The 20,642-nt window shown below is 30.3% G+C and overlaps 2 protein-coding genes across 2 annotated transcripts in view; one reads left to right on the plus strand and one right to left on the minus strand.

Moving 5' to 3' along the window:
- Nucleotides 1-10,248: 10,248 nt before the first annotated feature.
- Nucleotides 10,249-17,167, plus strand: NRAMP6B (metal transporter Nramp6b). The gene is made up of 14 exons (XM_003546866.5): nucleotides 10,249-10,536; nucleotides 10,833-10,962; nucleotides 11,888-11,966; nucleotides 12,059-12,099; nucleotides 12,180-12,258; nucleotides 12,367-12,471; nucleotides 12,923-13,032; nucleotides 13,150-13,331; nucleotides 13,422-13,491; nucleotides 14,134-14,307; nucleotides 14,478-14,582; nucleotides 15,029-15,160; nucleotides 15,576-15,671; nucleotides 16,689-17,167. The coding sequence occupies exons 2-14, from the start codon at nucleotides 10,843-10,845 to the stop codon at nucleotides 17,034-17,036; spliced, it is 1,641 nt and encodes a 546-aa protein (XP_003546914.1). The 5' UTR covers nucleotides 10,249-10,536; nucleotides 10,833-10,842; the 3' UTR covers nucleotides 17,037-17,167.
- A 1,076-nt stretch (nucleotides 17,168-18,243) lies between these two features.
- The window catches only part of LOC100789070 (bifunctional dihydroflavonol 4-reductase/flavanone 4-reductase-like), a 5,359-nt gene continuing 2,960 nt past the window's right edge, over nucleotides 18,244-20,642 (minus strand). Inside the window, exons 3-5 of the mRNA NM_001253129.3 lie at nucleotides 20,144-20,329; nucleotides 19,700-20,052; nucleotides 18,244-18,628 (exon numbers count right to left, since the gene is read on the minus strand). Coding sequence (NP_001240058.1) covers nucleotides 18,439-18,628; nucleotides 19,700-20,052; nucleotides 20,144-20,329 — 729 coding nt within the window. The 3' untranslated portion in view covers nucleotides 18,244-18,438. The remainder of the gene's footprint in view (nucleotides 18,629-19,699; nucleotides 20,053-20,143; nucleotides 20,330-20,642) is intronic.

Consider the following 20,642-nt stretch of genomic DNA (forward strand, 5'->3'; position numbering starts at 1 on the left):
ATAGGTATAATATGTGTTAAAAGTATAAGGATTCAATTTTATCTATTATTTTATTTTTAGGTTTGATTTGATTTATTAATTTATTTAAAGATTTATTTTATATTAGAGTTATTATATGAGTTTAATTTTTTTATATCAAATAATAGATTCATAAATTATTTAAAAATATTTGTGTAAAATAAACTATGATATATAAAAATTAAAATTATTATTACTCAAAACATGATAAAAAAGAATAGACTAACTAAATTTTATAAGAGTCAAATCTAACATGTTAATATAATACAAGTTTATCTCCTTCAAGATATTTAGTTAAAAATCCTATTCTATAATAAATCCTTTAATTAAAACATAAATTTATCATTCAATAAATTTATATGTTTGGTTTTTTATGTAGGTCAACATTTGTAATATTTTAAAAGATAAATAAATATATCGTTTTGATACATTATAATAATTTTAATATAATAATACTACAATTATTTTAATTTACATTTATTTAAATAAGTCAATTTGTTAGACCTAAAAAACTTTTTAGATGACTTAAAACTTTGTGTGTTTGAATGATTGTTGACAAAATTGATTTTAGTTAAAATTTATTTTGAAGGGATATGGTTTATGTTTATATATTTTGTTATAAAATCAAATTATGTGTAAAATTCAATACAAAATTTTAGATCTAAAGTAGAATCTACTCAAAATTGCTTCAACCCATAATCAATCCTAAATCTAAAATTAATTATAAATTCTATTTTAGCGTGAAATCAAACTTGTGAAAATATATTTAAAAGGATAAATTAGAAATTTGGTCCCCTACTTATTTCAAAATTTGATTTTGATCTTTCTATAATTTAATTTATGAATTTAATCCTCTAATTTTTTGCAATCCCGTTATTCCAATCTTGAAACTTGACAAAAACTGTAAACCTCCAATTTTGGAGTTAAGGAATTATTTGGAGTTAAGGAATAAAATAATGTGATTGTAAAAGATTATGAGATTAAATTTATGAATTAAATTATAAGAGAAACAAAGTCAAATTTTAAAACAAATAAAATAACTAAATTTATAATTTAACCTATTTAAAATTCATCATAAATTCAAAATCAATTCTTGAGCATCAAACTAAATAAGCCCCTAAGATAGGTGAGGGCGTATTCCCCCTTATTTGTGAGTGCAGGGAGTCTTATTTCCCCTTTAATGCAATAATAATCATGTGGGGTCTCCTGAGTCATCATGAGTTGTGAAGGTAGCCGCAGAAGCTGACTCGGATCATACTCAATTCAGGTTCTCAATCGGGAGGACTTATCCAACACTTTCGAATCCTGTTAAATCTCATTTTGTCAAGTTGCCCTCCCAGTCATACGCATGTGATAGATATGACTCCTCCTTCTTCACCTCCTAATCATAATTATCAATAATTCATAATCCTTTATCATTTTAAGTAAAGTCCGAATTCCACTTACCACAACATTTATTAAATCACTTTGTTATGGATTGCAGGCTAATTCTGCTCATTCACCGACTTATATTATTTATAAACTACTAATATAATCATAACTTGTTAAAATTTATTACATATGTTTTCCATCATTAACTATATATTTAACATGTGGATCGAACAAAAGTCATATTCTGATGTTTCTATCAAACCTAAATACACATTAATTTATGATGTATCCTTATGCTGCGATGCTCGATACAAATAAAGTCATTGGGAAAAAAAAATTAAAAATGGAAGAAATAAATAAAAGGACAAATTAGTCAGTGAGCAGGCTATTCCTTGCCCCAAATATGTATGTGGGTTTGCCAAGTCCTTTCAAATTATTTGTGATCACTATTGCTTGCCCACTTGGATGCGTCAATTGTTGAAGAAAGCTCCTGCAGAACCGAGTTTATCTGGGTATTAAATATGAGTATTCTCCACGACCCAAAAAAACAAATTATTTAACATTATTTTCCCTCTTTGGTGGGCACGAGTTTTTTTTTTTCTCCTTTTTCCTTGGCTGTCTTAATTTGTTTGTCTTCAAAAAATAGTGTGGCTGATGAGAAAGAACGATAAGAAGAGACCACTGAATCAAATTTGAAAGCCAATGAATGGCCACCCGTATGGATAGAAAATTTAACCCAACGAGAAGAGTAGACAAAATAAATATAGATTTCATAGTACAGAGAGCAATAATAATTGAATAAATTACAATCGTATGTAAGCTAAAGACTAAACATAAATCCATTTAACTTTAAAATGTGTAAGCTAAAGACTAAACAACAATTATTTAGCTTTGTGTGCATGTGAACAAATTATGAGGTCGACTTGAAATGTCTAGTAATGGTGGCTGCATGCAGAGATTTTGATGCATAAATAAAAATGCATGAGAGTAATTAATGGTGTCTATACTAGAATAAAATGCTTCTAGAGAGGAAGTCTATTGGCATGTTTAGTGGACAAATTAACGTAAATCATTAATCTATTGACAGGGGATTTCTAGTTGAGAATCAATAATCGATCGGTAGGTTGTTCATATTAGAGTAGATATAAGAACAAAACACAAGGTTCATGCTGGTGTTTAAGACTTGAGTAAGAAATTGGAACTCATAAGTACATAACATAGAGTGGTAGACGAGAAGGCTTGAGGAGATATTTTGCTTCCGTTGGCAACTTGGCATTTAAGTTGAAGATGTACTTCCAACAGCAAACAATATCTAGTACTAGTACTAACGGGTGGCATATGTGTTTTAGTCGACAATGTTCCATGTTTTTTATATATAAAAGTTTAACTGAATTCAGTCTCAAGTAATTAATAAGACTTTAGTATATATAAATGACTTGTTAACAATGTTTTTGTAAGGATTACAAATATCCAACTTATTTTTATTAGATATGAATTCATTCATATTAATTTTTGTTGCTATCCATGATTTTCTTTAAAACGGTGCAATTCGTTTAAAAATGATATTAATTTAAAAATTCTCGCAATGTAAATAAATTTCAATTATTATTTAATTATATAATATTATCATGAACAAGACCAGATTCACACATTTATAAAAAGAAGGGGTCGATTTTTTAATAAATCTAGAGAAAAATTCTACTAAAAGTATGTTTGGAACCGCCTCCATAAATCACATCAGTTAGAAAATTCACGTCTAATAGGGTAGAATAAGCAGAAGCTGCAAGCAGCCTGCTTCTACCGGACGTGAATTAAGTTGCACGTGATGCTGAAGCAAACCTGCAACTAATAAAATAAAATTGATCATTCATTAACTCAACGCCCTATTCTTTTAATTAATATTTTAATATTTTTATTAATCACAAAAAAGTATAAAAGTGCTTATTTTATTAAAAAAATGCTTTTTTAAAACTTTAACTTATTTGCTTTTAATTTGTCATATTATTTTTTCTCAAATACTATTTATTTATATTAATTTATTTGAATTAATTGTATATATTTTTAAAGTTTATATTTGTTTTTAATATTTATTAGGATACTATAATATTTCAATTATGCAAAAATGATATATTTTTATATTTTATTTTTCCACAGCATGTTTTTTTTTAAAAAAAGAAGAAGAGCATGTTTAGTCTATCCCTATGTTTTATAAGATAGAGAGAAAATGAATGGAGGAAAAAGTATAATTTTTTGTTTTTAAAAATAATTTTATCTTTCTATTTTCTTTTTAATTTGAGAAAAAATATATTATAATTTTTCTTTCTTACTTCCCAAGCTAATATACGACAAGTCCTTTCAATCACTGTGGTCGGCCGTCAGCCTGCTTCTCTGCTTTGATAATTAAAGAAATCAAAATCCATGTAAAACGGACCATTGTTTGGCCATTAAAAATGTTTCATTTTCAGTTTGTTATATAATTAAAGTATTCTTCATAATAACCATTGCTTCATTGTGGAAAAAAAAATATAAATCTATTGCTTCTTTTATTTAATGCATTAAATGCTATTTTAATTATTTAACAACTTTTTATTTATAAATATTAAATCCAAATATCAAGATATTTATAATAGTTCACAAATATAATACAACCAAATCAGTTAGACTCTGACATCTTTATTCTTTGCACTTTAGTCTTTATTTCTACTAACTTTAAATTATAGACCTTAAACGAACTAAATCCTATCGCTTTTTTTTTTTTTTTTTCAACTGCTTAGCCTCTATTGCTTGTCGCAATCTATTGCAGTTAATATTTTAGTAATATAGCCATGTGGATTTTACCTGTGTGCATTATTGGCATGTTGTGGTAATCAGGTTGACAATTTAATTATTTATTTGGCTCCTATATTCGTCTAAACTTAACGTTTTTATCATTATACCTAAAAACCTTATGATTTAATCTTTATGTGATATTTTTTTAATGTTTTAATCACGTCGTTAGTTGTATATAATGATTTTATCATGTTCAAACAAGATTACTTTTTATAGAGGATACTATTGATTTTTTTATAAAAAAAAATCATACTCAAGATAATTAAAATGATACCTAAATTTGTCAGCTATATATTAGGGAAAAAAATGACATATAACTTTCATTAATTTATAGTAAAATTCTTTACCGATAGTCACTATTTCCACTTATTTTTAATATCAATTGATTGCAAATTTTTTTTATTAAACGTAAATAAAATATTTAATTTTTAAAAAAAAATTAGGAAGTTTTATCAAAATACCTATGGTTTTTGCTTCATTTTATAATATTTTACAGACTTCCCAAATTTAAGTTTGAGAAACTAGTTTCAAATAAAGAAAATATATGGTTATTTTAAAACACGGGGTTATACAAGAAACAAAAAGTTTCCAGTATAATTTATAATTTTTTACAGTACTATTTAAATAATATGCTGTAATATAAATAAAAGAATCAAATTTCCTAAGTAATGACTGTGATAATAATTTTTTAAACAGTTTAATAAGATGCTAATAAAAAAAATTCAACTAATTAATAATATTAGGTCAAAATCAAATGTTGTAGAAAAAGGGAGTCCTTGTCATGTTTGATAATACTCTAAATGCGACCTCACATATAGTAGTAATAATAATAATGTTGAGTGAGAGTGGGCAGAGCAGATATTACATGTTGTTAGAGGAGGGAACCAGTTTGAAAATGGTGGGTGGAATTTGTGAACAGTTAAAGATTACCTACCATTACCATCAACAATAACAATATAGGAATCAAACCGACTTCCTTAAAGTAACAAGATATATGCAGGTCGGTTTAAGTTTAATTTGATTAAATTTAAGATACAATTCAATCAAATTTAAATAAGTTGATTTGGGTCAATTTTTTAAAAAAAAAAATCAACCCATTTGTAAATAATTTGAATTAAGTTAAGTTAATGGATTAAAATATTTAATTTTATATGTTCTTTTTTAAAATAATATTTTTATAAGTTAAAATTTGTATTAAATGAAATATTGTAATGCATTATTTGTAATTATTAAGTATAATCAAATAGTGAAAGAAAAGATAATAAGAGAATCATATTGTTGTTATTTTGTCATCACTATCACATAATATTATAATATTATGTTAAACATGATTTAAAAATTAAAATATAATAAACAATTACCACACCCACAAAGCCTACAAACTAAAAATCCAAAAACTAAAATTATTATATCATAGTTTGAAAAATCTAATATTCTCAAATAATCAAATTAGTAATCAAGAAAAACTAAAATAGTTTGAAACAAATTAAAAAGCAAAATAAATATTTTTCAATTAGTTTTGTTACAATAGATTTAAACCAATTTCTTATATATTATATATTACATATACTACTAATAATAATTTAATATAAATTAATGGGTTTGATTAGTTTGATTTAGGACTCATCCAAATACAAAAATTATTCAATTTAAATTATTTAAGTTGATTTGAGTTAATGTAAATTAACTGGTGATTCTTACCTGTGAAGATCTATACCTTGATGAATATGAATTTATGTTTACCGATTTGATCATTGGTGACTAATTTTCTATTTTTAAATGAATGTTTTTCTTAATTATGAACTGCCACTCTACAATAAATATTACTTTATAATTCATATTGAAAATAAATAAAAATAAAATAGTCAAAACTTTGGTACCATAGATTTTTATTTATAAAAGTGGTGTTTTATTGGATTCTATTCCTAAGATATCATGACCCCCACTTTTTGATATTTCGCTTTATATCTTCTACCTAGACACACAGTATGGATGTAAATACTTTGATTTGGTAACAGTTGGGTCTCTGGCTTTTTGAGTATACCACGTCTGTGGTATTGGTGTATACAGATTGGCTTTTTGGTTGGGGTGGTGTCTTGAAAACGTTTGTGGGGGATGGGGCTGTTACAATACTGCTTATTAAGTATTTAGGATTTATGTAATTAATACTTAATAACCACTTTTACACAGTTTTATACCTGCTGGGATTGATATTTCTTGCATCGACTCTCACTTTATTAGTTATATAAATATATTATTCGCTGATAAAAAAACACAGACACATGCATAAACAATAAAACTAATTAAAACACAAAACTTATGTGAATTTTTTTAAAAAAATATATAACTTTTCAAGTAATTATGTTGTCATGTAACATTGGGCCAATTTGTTTAAATTAAAAAAAAAACGCTTTTTTAAGTAGATATAATTCATTTCTTTAAAAAAGAAGAAAAGTATCTTTTTTTAAGAAAAACAAAATTTAGACAGACATATAAAAAAATTGTTATTTTATTTAAAGAAACATTTTTTTAAAAAAAATAAACTTAAACAAACGGATTATTAAATATTCACAACTCATGTACACACATATGTTAATACTCTAAACCCGTATCAAATTCCCCCTTTATATAGCCCAGAAATATATATTGTACAAAAAAGATTGAACGCTGGAAGCTCAATCATAAGTCCATAACCCTAATCTCTCACCTCGTGTTGAGTAGGGAGATCTGAGAATTGCTTCACAGGTTGGTTAATGGTTATCAAAATCCAATATTATGTTTATGTGTCAAATGAAATTTAGCAGGTAAATAGTGGAAATAACAGAAACAAAGATATATTTATAACTCGCTCAATTTTAAAATGTTTTTCTTTCAAGTTTTAAGGAAAAGGCAGATTTCTCCTTTTTTTCCTTCTCATGGTTAAATCATTTTTCCATATAGGCACTAAGGACTTTAATATTGATTTGTTGTTAAACTCAGACGCACTTACTGACAAACCCTCGAACTAATAAAGCTGAGTTTGTTGTCATGCAGAATCCCATAGGCCCAAGACTCTAAGGACTAGTGTACTAGATAGAAACAATGGAATTAGGGAATATATTGTATTCAGTCCTATCTTAATATTCGATGCCCTCAAATTTCTCTTGGACTTTACTATTCGATTCTCCCTTTTTGCTCTATTGACAATGGTTGGATCGTTTTTTGTCTCAACCTTTTTTGAATATTTATTATGAACGTCTTTTGGCGTGTTAATATTGAAAAAATTAATAAATACAGGCTTATCTCCAAGTTCACGACTATTTTGTTAGTTTGTTTTACCAGCTTATTAGATCATATTAGTAAAAATTTCAAATTTTAATCCACCTTTGTTGTTTTCTAATTTCAACCCTGTTCATGCAAGACACTTGAAATTTATAGCTGTTATTGCTGGTTTTTCCACTTTTTTTTTTAATTTCTAATGACCGAAGATTAAAAAAAAAGGATTTCATCATCATCTTCTTTGGATTTAAAAAAAAAAATCATTTATTTAAATTGTATTTAATAATGTCTAAAACTAACGTGTTAAGCAATGTCAATAGAACAACTCTCCAATTAAGCGTAACGAAAATTTTCACACAAAAAATTGTATTTAATACAAAGAAATTGCAAAATATAACAGCAAGAAATTACAAAAAATAGTGAATTTATACACATTTAAATTGTAATTCACTGCTTATTTTTTAAAATTCTCACACCAAATATCTTAAAAGAATAAAAGATATTCTATTTTTTGGTGGAATTCTAATCTAAAACTCTTGTGGCAGACGCACTTTTGTTTTTGGGCTGCACTGTAGATTTTGATGAGAAAGGTGAACATGTTCCAGGCTCTGGTGCAGATATTTGATTTAGGGGTTCAAAAGAAAGAATGTTGTTGGAATGGATCAGTCTTTAGCCCAGAGCCGTGGAAAAGAAGAATCTGTAGTTCCGTAGCAAGAATAGGGGCCATTGAACGAGTTATGGTGGAGCAGTCCCTTTAACTTTCAACTTTTTGTCTTACATGCCTTTTCCTCACCACACTTTCCACGGTCTACATTCCTCCTCCCCTCCTTCTCTATTTTAGATCAACTCCAAAATCACCAAAATATTTCTAATATAAATTTTAGACATAATTACGATCACTTTTCTTGATTTTAGAATTAATCTTCTTTTTTTTCTTATTTTTTTAGAATTAATTACCTATATACATATATAAACATGAAAAATATAAGTTTTTTCAGGCCTTCGCTCTCTTCATCTCCCTCACATTCATTCTCCTTTGTTTTACTATAAGATAATATTATCTCTATCCTTATGTACATGACTCTTTTTCAAAATTGATCTTTTTCTTCTTATATGCCTCCATTCAAATTGTTTTTGCATTAATTACTTTTTTAATAAAAAATGAGCAATTATTCTTTTATTTATTGATAATGTAATTTTTTTAGACTGACTGCACATCACATTTAAACTTCTTTAATGCTAAAATTCATAATATAATAATATAATAATATAATTACGTTTTCTAAAGTAAGAGTAATTTTTTTAAAAGGCTAAAATAAGAGTAGTAAGTTCACTTTAGATAATAAAGCATAATAATAATAGTTAATTTTATTCAAAATAATAATAACAATAATAAATAATTAAAAAACTTAACTGTTAAGATTATAATAAATTATAGATTCTAGTACTATTATTATATATACTTGTCCTTATAACAAATGTCCCTTTGAATTATTGACGATTAACTATTATTATTTCACTTTAACTATAGAGGAATCACAAACATAATTAATATATATTTTTTAAAATAAGTGTTATATTTTAAAAAAATCATCTTAAAATAAGTATTATTTTAAATTTTTGATATAATATTAGTTACTTTTTTCACTAATATTTTTAATAAGTATCATTTTAGTTTTTTAATGTAATATTAATAATAAAATTATTATTATTTTTTATCTATTTATTAAATTTTGTTGGTTTGATTACACTTACCTTGGGATATAGGGAGTAACATGTCTTTTTAAGCAAATTGGGCATTTTTGTAAAATAATATACCAAAATAGATGTTTTTCAAAATTATTTACATGCTAGATGTGATTTTTGTCATGTAGAAGGTAGGAAATGCACTCTCGCGTTTAAACTTTGTCTTTTTGCATAACATTTGACACTAATTTAGGTGTTTTATCAACGAAGGAAGCACTTGCTTTCTTATTTGCAAAGGAGGCATCACTTTGACTATCTTCGCCCTTTACCTTTTTCGTTTGCAAAAGAGGTATCCTTGCTTTTTTGTTTGTAAAGGAGACGTCACCCTTTTTCCCTTTACCCATGCATTCTCCTTTCCAAATATTTCTAAAATGCATGATACTATATTTTTTTCTACAAAGTAAAAAAAATGACAATAAATATTTTTCTACTATATTTTTTTTCTACAACTATATCATTTCTATAAAGTAAAAAATGTCTACAAATATTTTCTACTATATATATATTTTTTTCTTTTTCTGCAAAGTAAAAAATGGCAACAAGTTTTTTTTTATTTTATCGAAAACCACACTTAAGCAATCATCAATGCATTCATCATAAAATCTGTTATCATTTTTTTACTTTGTATGAGAAAATATACTTATAGAAAAAATATAGTAGAAAATATTTGTTTTCATTTTTTTATACATATATTTGTTGTCATTTGTTTACTTTATATAGTGAAAAATATATGTTGCCACTATTTTTACTTTGTAGAAAAGAAATATAGTATCATGCAAGAAGAAAACATTTGAAAATGAGGACATATGGGTAAATATAGGCTAGGTGACACCTCCTCCTTTGCAAACAAGAAAATAAGGGTGATGTCTCTTTTACAAACTAAAAAACAAGAATAAATATAGATATGATGTCACCTTTCTTGTAAACGAGAAAGTAAATCTTCATCTGCCCTATCCTTCACTGATAGGACACCTGAAATAGTATCAAATGCTAGTTTGACGCCTCCTATAAAAAAGACAAAGCTTGGACGCAATTTATATCTCCGTGACAATTAAAGAGTTTTGAAAAACATCCATTTTGGTATTATTATTTTACGAAAATACCCAGTTTTGATTAAAAAAAGAAAAGAGTAACAGAGATCCTAGATGGGGCCGCTAGTGTAAGAAGAGAAAGAACATGATATGATATGGTAGTACAAATAAAGGGACATACATAGTCAAAAGTTGAAGTTAGCTCAGTTCCGAACCGAACAAGACAAGTGAAGGAGCGGTTTATCGTACTGGGCTGGGCAGCATTCGTTTCTACTCCTCATTGGTATGCAATCTCTCTTCTCTTCTCTTCTTTCATTGAAAATGTTAAATCTTTCTTTTTCTTTTTCTTCCGTTGCACTCATGCAGCTAAATAGATCAGTTCTCCCACCTTCTTCGTCTCAATTAATTATTCTTCAGAAAGATTATTTTTTCACACGAATCTATAACTGGGTTGGTTGTTTCACAACGTCTCACTCATACCGAAGGACCGCGAGACTAATTCCTTCGTTTTTATTGGATTGGATCCCATTTGTGTGATTTTGCTTTGCTGAATTATTTGCCTTCGTTTTTTGTGTGCAGAAAAGATAACATGGCTTTCACAGGTTCTGGTTCCGGGCAGCCACAATTCATTTCCAGCACTGGCAACCGAAGCTTTTCCAATGCGCCACTCATTGAGAACTCCGATACTAATCAAATTGTTGTGCCTGATGTGAGTTTGGGCTCTCATTGAATCCCTTTTTTTTTATTATTTTAATTGTCTATTTTAGTTTTTGGTTAGCTTTCCTATGGTAAAAATGATGAGACGAACATTGCTTTAACTTGCCACCTGTGTTTAAGATTAAAGATTAATTATAGCGGATCAGTTCTTCTTTGTTTGTGTGTTAAATCAAGATGCCGTGACTGAAATTGGAATAAGTCGTGGAAAGTAGAAATAGATAACAAGGGACGGAAATTTTCAGTTTGTAAACAGGTGTTTGAATTGACTTAGGAATATTCCAGGTGTGTTTGTTTGTTGTATTCTCATGTCACGTATGAGTTAAAGTAGCATTGGCTATTGAACACCCAAGTGAACCGGCTAGAGTGTATGGTAGAATGTGTGTTACAGTTTCCAACTGGTGATAAAAACCTATTATTTTCTTTGGGTAGAGAAATCTATTACCAGTACATGACTCTGTGCTAATAGCTGATTTGTAGTCAGCTTATGTGGCATTTACTTTGTGTGTTCGCAAACCTCCAATTAAATTGAATTGGCTCATGGATGAAATGGAAAACAAAAGACACGAGTGCTGATATGAATTGAAGAACACCCCCATCCAACCACCTGCCTTGGGACAACATCATTTTTCATTTGGGACTTTATGAAATGAAAAGAATATTAGGATTATTGATTATAACCATTGACTCTCTTCTTTTAATTTTTCATCTGCCATATTTCTTGCAATTTTGTTGACATCAGTCCTTGGGGATGATTTTAAGCAATATTTTTTAACATTTTGTTTAATTTAAAGTGTTAAATTAATGGAGCAACCTAAGACCTTCGATTGTAGAGTACACTGCAGTAATACATATACTTCCTCTGATGATGAGTATTGTTTACTTGATAACCACCATTTATTTATGCTTCTATTTTGCAGAGGAGAAGCTGGAAAAATTTATTTGCATACATGGGGCCTGGGTTTCTTGTTTCCATTGCATATATAGATCCAGGAAACTGTAAGAACACACTATTCATGATTTTCTTCTGTAATGAAAGGAAATCTATTTCTGACATGGTATACTTATGGTATTCTAATGATAATTGGCAGTCGAGACGGATCTTCAGTCTGGGGCACAATATAAATATGAGGTGCCATGACATATTCTTATGATACTCAATCCTTCCTTCATCTCTTTTTAACCTTTGTTTTTTTTTTTCTTTTTTTCCAGTTACTTTGGATCATATTGTTGGCATCATGTGCTGCTCTTGTAATTCAATCAATGGCAGCCAATCTTGGGGTGGTCACTGGTACTTGATTTGACAATCAAATTTTTTTTTACCGAATAAATTTTATTACGTGAGTGGTAAATTTAATTTTTTGTTCTGGATTCCTTCAATTTATTTTGCTGCTTGCAGGAAAACACTTAGCAGAGCACTGTAGATCTGAATATCCCCGGGTGCCCAACTTCATACTTTGGATTATTGCTGAAATTGCCATAGTGGCTTGTGACATTCCTGAAGGTATTGAGGTGAATTATGCATTTTGAATTATTTCAAATTATTTTATTTATACATGTAAATAATATATGGCTTTTTTTTTGGATTTATTTGTATGCTTAGTCTTTAAAATATCTAATAACCAAGACTGTGAATAGATTCAAATATTCAATAAGTTCATTGTTAACTAACTCACAAAATCAAGATCAGTTAAGTTTTATAGTTTAAGGAAGTGATGAAATTTCGCCTTCCTTTTGTTTCCTTCACTCATTTGAGCTACAAATAGTACAGAATTACACTCAAAAAGAAAATGCTGGCCAGGGCTTCTAGAAATCCTACTAGAGGACAACAGTGAAAGTCAAATGGGCAAATTATCTAGTTTTTAAAACAAACCATAACTTTCCATTTCTTTTTTCTGCATTCTCTTTAACTTCTATTTATCTTAATCTTGAAATTTTTTATTGTACACATGCAGTAATTGGGACAGCCTTTGCATTGAACATGCTCTTCAACATACCTGTTTGGATTGGTGTTCTTCTGACAGGACTCAGCACATTGATCCTCTTAGCATTACAGCAATATGGGGTAGTTTACCATATTTCATTTATATCATTAAAAAACTATATGGTTGTCATTGAATGTTATATTTGGTACTATCTATATAAAAACATTATGAACCTTTTTTGTATTGTTTTTGGACAGGTTAGGAAACTTGAATTCTTGATTGCATTTCTAGTATTTACAATTGCTGCATGTTTTATGGTTGAGCTTGGATATGCAAAGCCTGATGCTAAAGAAGTTCTGAAGGGTCTTTTTGTGCCAGGACTAAAAGGGAGTGGTGCTACTGGTCTTGCAATTTCTCTTCTTGGAGCTATGGTTATGCCGTGGGTTCTTCATGTCTTCTTCAGCCATTTAATTTTTGTTTTCTTTTAAAATGTATTTTCATGCCATGCTTCTCTATGGATTTGCCTCAGGCACAATCTCTTCTTGCACTCAGCACTGGTGCTCTCTAGGAAAATACCACGATCAGTTCTGGGAATTAGGGTAAGTATTTAACTTTTTGCATGCATGCTTAATTTTTTCCCTTTCAAGATTTATCTGTGATTCACATAATGTCTTAATGTTGTTTGCCTTTGGATACTTCCTTTTCTACCAGTTTCTTCATCAATGTGGTTGTTGTTCAAGATGTAGTAAATTTATCTACAATAGTGTTTCTCTTCTTAACTTTCTGTCCCTTATTACCCTATTTTACTTCTTTCAGTGTGTTTTGCCATGTTACTGTTTAGATATTAATGTCCTTATCTGGTTCATGCATTTGTGAATATCTCAGTTGGTTGATAAACTGTTAAGGTTTATGTCTTCTGATCATCTTCCTGGGGTTAATCTTTGTCTGCCAATGGCTCACCTTCTCTTAGTGTTGCACAAGTCTGCACATAGTAATTTGATCATAAATGTGAAAGCCATTCTCTTCTTTATCCATCTCCAAATTTATTTCTTTATTAATACTGATCAGAATATTCTAAAACAGTAAAGCTTATTGGAATTTGAATTATTCCTGGAAGGTCCTGTTAAGTTTTAAACCTTGTAAACGTTCAGGCAAAATGGTCCAAGTTAAAACCTAGCTATAAGTGTGTGAATTATGATAAAGCAGTATCTTATGTCTCATTTAACAATTTTCTTTGACAGGAGGCTTGCAGGTTTTACATGATAGAAAGTGCTTTTGCTCTCATGGTGGCCTTCCTCATAAACATCTGCGTTATTTCTGTAAGTGGCACTGTTTGCAATTCTTCAAATTTGAATGCTGAAGATCAACTGAGCTGTCAGGATTTGGATCTGAACAAAGCCTCCTTCCTACTCAGAGTATGTGAAAACCGGAGATGTCTTTCTTACCTTGGGTATATTGTAGTAGTGCTAAGTTTAGTTGCTGATTCTTTCACAATTTACCCCAATCCTTAAGCTTCATATACATTTGTTGTTGGTAAGGTGCTCATAAAATCATAGCTGATATATCTGACATATAACATACTCAGAATGTCTTGGGGAAATGGAGCTCAAAACTATTTGGAATTGCTTTGCTTGCATCGGGTCAAAGTTCTACTATTACAGGAACCTACGCAGGACAGTATGTCATGCAGGTAGTTTGTTTGATGGATTTTTTTTTACATATTTTTCTGCATAAAAAAATAATACATTATGTTTACATCTTCACTAGAAAGAACCACTGTTGATTTTGGCAAATAACAATAACAGTCACTCCTAGTAATAGTTTTATATACATATCCTTTTATAATTTGAGTTCTCTATTAAAAAAAAAGTAAGGAACATCAATCACAATTCATTAGTTCCTCGTATTAAAGTATGGATGCAGCCATCTACCATTGTTTTTGGTATTTTATGTTCAATAAACCTGTCATATATTTTAAGAGTTTTAATTGTAGTAACATGCGTCCCTAATGGGCTTTGGGGTTAAAAATGATCTTAATTCTGCGGTGGTTCACTTACATAATGGTTATTTTGAAGAATGAGTAATCTTTTTCTGTTTCTAGATTTTGTATTCCCCATGAATTCTTTCTTCTTTCAGGGATTTCTGGATTTACGACTGGAGCCATGGATTCGGAATATGTTAACTCGTTGCTTAGCCATAGTTCCTAGTTTGATTGTTGCAGTCATTGGTGGCTCTGCTGGGGCTGGGAAGCTCATAATAATTGCATCTGTAAGAAATCTTTGCCTTCAAATTTTCTCTAATTTTGTCACCTGGGAATATGCTTGTGTTAAAGTCAATATTTTGAGTAATAAAAAAAAAGTCAATATTTTGTTTTACATTGTTATGCTAGAATATCATGGATGTTTCTCATATAATTTTAACTTGATTGCATTGTTGTCACTTCTATGCATAACTGCACTGTTAGTTTCAGCTGAGTTGGAAAGAGAATAAGCAGCGCAACTCATGGTTATATACAGTTACATATGCACCACTTATTCTGTATGAAAAAAATGCCTGCATGGATTTATTTTATAATTCCTGTTGTTTGTGTATGGTATGCATAATTTTTTGTTTACAACAGAGTTGGTCTCTGGCTCCTCTCTGCCATACCATGTGCTGAAGCCCTTCTTTGTCTATTCATCAGATGATCTTATCATTTGAGCTTCCTTTTGCTTTGGTTCCACTCCTCAAGTTTACAAGCAGCAAAACCAAGATGGGGACACATGTCAACTCTACCATGGTAAATTTTTTTGGTAACATGAAATTTGTAGTTGTGCATTGCAACCAAATAGTAAATTGATTACATATTTGACAAAAATCAGTAGAGAGGTGCTGTTAGAACTGTAAACATAAAAAGATGTGTCTATATTGAGAACCTGGATTCCCTGCAGTTCGGAATTTAACACACCCACACAGTCAGCTAATTGCAATCATCAGATGAAGATCAAACGATCATATTTTATCTCAAATCAAATTTAAAATATGCATCTAAAATTTGAACTGTCCGATCTTTATCCAATGGTACTGAGCCATGACTGTGTGAATGCATCGAATCTGGTTCCCTATATTGCATGGATATGGGTACATCCAGGTCCCAAAATTAGGATGTACCCATATCCATGCCCAATTACCTTAATTGTTATGTATCTTCACAATAGACCTGGTCTGTTTTTAAAAAATGGTACAGGTAATAGAGGGGGAAAAGAGTTGTTTTTATTTCTTGTGATTTGAAAATAGGAAACAAATTGAAAACAAGTTGACAGATTAAAAAGTGAAAATAAAAAAAGAAAACAAGAAATAAAAGCACAAGTAAACGCTCCCTTTTAAGTGATGTTTGGTTTGAATGTTTATTTTCTGTTTTCATTTTCAAATTTTCAAGATTTAGAAAATATGTATCCAGAAGAAAGTACTCTACTGTACTATCACATCTTCACTCCTTAAGAAAAGGTTGAAAACGTTGATTTGTTGTATTCAGTTGAGCCTCTTTTTAAAAATATTTTCAAAGAAAATGTTTTATAAATTTTAAGCAAATGTATTTTCACTCTTATTTTCTGTTTTCCTTGAAAATGAAAACAGAAAACACTCAAACCAACCCTTACCTAAGTTTTTATTTTTTTTTATTTTCCGTGCACTTCCATTGGCCATAATTCTAGGCACTTCATGCACCAAAGTTACTTATATTACAGAAAGAAAAAAAAAAGGACGGTTGTTCTGCATCTTGTTTGACATAATAATTACCTTACATTCTTAATTGCAGATTTCGGCTGTTACTTGGATAATCGGTACCCTCCTCATGGCCATTAATATATACTACTTAATAACTGGCTTCATCAAGCTGCTGCTTCATAGTCACTTAAAAATTGTGGCTAAGGTGTTTCTTGGGATACTAGGATTTTCAGGCATGGCAATGTATTTGGCTGGTACAACATATCTAGTACTTCGCAAAAACAAAGAGGCTACACACCTTTTGGCTCTAACAGCACCAGAAAATCAACAAATGACAAATGAACTAGGCAATGGTTCAATCTATTCTCTTCCAAGAGAAGACATAGTAAGCATGCAATTGCCTCAAAGAAGTACTCCTGCTCCTGCAGATGTTGACTGACAAATAGGGTAGAATAGCAAGATAGGTAAATAGATAAATAAATATCATTCTGTTGATTTCTAGAATCGGTAACTAGTATCAGCTTGACTTCTGGTATCACTTGATTGGAATATCTAAGAGCTTTTGATTTATAATGTGATGCCTATTCCATGTGGTTCGAAACTAGTGGAAGGAGCTTCTATCCTTTCTCCACATTCAGGCCAAACTTCTAAGAAGAAAAGGACCATCGTTTTGTGGACTTCGTGAAACACACCGTCTCCCGTCTCCCACAATGTACTCCAAACATGAACCGGGGATGGCCAGATAAAACTAAAATAAAATAAAGGGGGTGTGTTAGGTAATGAAGATTAAAGCATGTAAGTGATCATGAATTAAGGATATCACTTTTTTATAGCCCCCACCCTCCATCGGAAAGAAAAAAAATAAAAATGGGAACCTATGTCATGTGAGTGCAGCTACAAATATTGGGTACGACACAATACGATATATACATATAATATATTTTTAAATATGTATATTAAATAAAATGTAATTCTATTTATAAATTATTTGTATTTTATTGATTGAAGTTTTGTTTATATTTTTTTATTTTTCTTAATTCAACTTATATTTATATTGGTTTATGGGTATCATCGTCATGTTGATAGTCTTTAATTTCCTGAAAATTCATTCACTAGAATAATAGTAATTTTATTTAAATAAAAATGCTATACACTGATAAAAAAAAATGTTACATACTATATAAGAAATATATTTAGTGAGGTGAAATGAGTAAATTTTTTTGATATGGTTAGGGGTGGAAATCTGTTTGCTTGGGTTCTTGCACTAGAACTCGATGCCGGCATTTACTGAAGCTTGAGTCAGCAAATCTCAGTTGAACATTACTCTCACATCAAAGCAGTCAACAGACTCAACATCACCCCCAAATCTGAAATTGAATAATCTCTATCTTTTATATTGGTCAACAATTGATTTGAGTAAAGGTCACTCATGTTGAAATGTCAGCTAATTTATGATATTCCATCATTAATTATTAACCTAAACCGTCTACTTTCTTTGAGTCTTTCTTTCGAGTTTTTGGTGGTTAAATTTTGTTCTAGCAACTACTCTTCTCCCTCATCTGGGCATTGCATGGCATAATGTTATTTAACAAATATTAAAGAATACAATTTCTTTTAAGAGAGATAGAAGAGCTTGAGGAACAGAATAATTCAACTCAACGAGGGGAATAAATTTCATTAATATTATAAGTTCATACACGGCAACAATTTAGTTGATGTCTTTTTAACAAAATCCAAATACAGCAGTCTTCTAATGTAGGATTCTCTATTATAATATATAAGATGAGCACAGATTGCCACAAGCTGCAGCTTCTTGCCTTAGTGGACAACTAGCTGCTCATTTAGGATTTCACGGTAGTTGAATCTTCTTCCTGCTGCTTTGCAGGAACTGGAAGGTGGCCTTTCTCCTGCAGGCTCTTCACTGTTTCATATAGACACTGACTCACTGGAGTGAATTCCAATCCCAAATCTTTCAGCTTTTGATTTGAAAAAGTGTAGGGTTTTGCTCTCGGATTCTTTTCATCTGAACACCTGCACATGTTGAAATATTTATGTCACTATACAAATCACCAAATTAAGCAGTTTACGTTAGCCATTCTTCGATAAATTCTATTAATATATAATTATTTAGCAGGCCATATGTAAATGTAAAGGGAAGAGGTAGGTAAGAGATTAAAGATGAGATCTATCAGGGGTTACACTCTGACAAGTGACAAGGACATTGGGGTTGGTGAGGACTCGTAAGCTCCACTGGTTTTTTATAAATAAAATCATTGAAATTGTTTTAGGCATGTATAAGTGGACGACCACATAAACAAGTCAAAGTTGGTATACCTACTCCTTCTCCAAAATGATGTTTAATATTCTCATATTTTTACTTTACTATACATTTCAAATCAAGAAAATGTAAGCTTTCATCAATTGTTTTATCACTTACCAGAAGAAAATAACCTCAAAGGATGAGACCACCTGGGCATTCTTGGTGTTAACACATATCATTGGATTTTGAAGTTCGATAAAAATGATAACAAAATTGTAACATTTTTTAATAACCAAAATTGCCATTCACTCTTCATTAAAATATTAAAAAAGAAGAGCCAGATTTTCCAATAGCTACAAATTTGGTAGAAAGGTGTGGCATTGGCATGGGATTTTACTTTTTACCTAATTGGCCCTGCGAGAGCCTGCGATCATAGTCATACAGACCCAATCCGCAGTTTTGGGGGCAGACAAGTAAATAAATATTATCATTTTCCAACACTCTCGTGTGACAGGAATGCCAAAATATAAAAGCTGTAGGTTGTACATAACATCACTGGCTGGTCTATCTATATAGATTACGAAATAACACACAATCCATTTAAAGAGAAAATAAAAGAAAAATTCCTACACACTCTGGTCATGATGTGCCGAAATAAGAATAGAATTAACAAATTCAATGTACTAGTAAAAGAAATTAAAATCATAGATAATTGGCAATAATCATGTCCTATGCGGATTGTCACAATCTCTGACAAAATATTATAACCCCGTGCTGATGTCGTGGTCCACCCCCAATAATTGCTCATAATACAGTACAATACAAGAACAAAAAAGACTTACTTGGTGGGAACTGGGTACTCCGGGAAATACTTGGCGAGAATTTCAACTAATTCTCCACGGTGGAGGGAGCTTTCGGCACATAGGTATCTACCAGAGGCAGAAGGCTTCTCATAAACAAGTATGTGGGCCAATGCCACATCCCTAACATGCACATAAGCCTGTGTGGCATTTGCATAGGTCTTAGCAGAGCCAGTGAGGTACTTGAGGATGTGAATTGTACTAGCATTGATTGTGGGCTGCAGTAATGGTCCAAGAACCAAAACTGGGTTCACTACAACCAAGTCCACCCCATTCTCTTTTGCTGTGTCCCATGCTGCTTGTTCAGCCACAGCCTTCCCATAGCAATACCAATTCTGCAGCAATCAATACCAAACACTTATAATGAGTTACTCAAACTATATATTTGTTAAAAAAAATAGAAATTCTTATATACTCAAATGGAACCTTGGTGTTCTTGCAATATTCCAAATCACTCCAACAGGACTCGTCAACCACCAAATCGATGCTCCTACTGGGGTCCATATAGACGGCACCAATGGATGAGGTGAACACCACACGTCTAACTTTAGCCTCTGCAGCAGCTATGATCACATTCTTAGCTCCACTCACCGCTGGCTCCACCATTTCTTCCTGCGTCATTCAAAGATATCCATCTAACCATATCAAATTTGCAAACCATGCATTTTCAACAAATTTATAAATAGACAATCAGAAAGTCACAACCATGCAACCATCTTGGTATCAAAATCAGGTTGTCCAAAAATCTTATTTAAATTAATGATTTCTACTATGCTTTTACAATAATAAGACAATCGCAAAACAGTACAAATAATGGTCATATTAACCAAAAGAACTAATTAAAGATATAACAAAAAAGTTGAAGAATTACAATAGGTATTTACCCTATAAAGAATCGGATAGTTGGTTTAGAGGGGGGGGGGGG

This window comes from Glycine max, chromosome 15 (assembly GCF_000004515.6).
Source record: "Glycine max cultivar Williams 82 chromosome 15, Glycine_max_v4.0, whole genome shotgun sequence".
NCBI lineage: Eukaryota > Viridiplantae > Streptophyta > Magnoliopsida > Fabales > Fabaceae > Glycine > Glycine max.

What these genes read in the sequence shown, in the direction of transcription:
- NRAMP6B (XM_003546866.5), top strand. Translation starts at nt 10,843, where the DNA reads ATGGCTTTCACAGGTTCTGGTTCCGGGCAGCCACAATTCATTTCCAGC. An exon ending in ATATATAGATCCAGGAAACT is followed by an intron (nt 11,967 to 12,058) that starts GTAAGAACACAC and finishes GATAATTGGCAG; the next exon opens with TCGAGACGGATCTTCAGTCT. An exon ending in CAATCTTGGGGTGGTCACTG is followed by an intron (nt 12,259 to 12,366) that starts GTACTTGATTTG and finishes TGCTGCTTGCAG; the next exon opens with GAAAACACTTAGCAGAGCAC.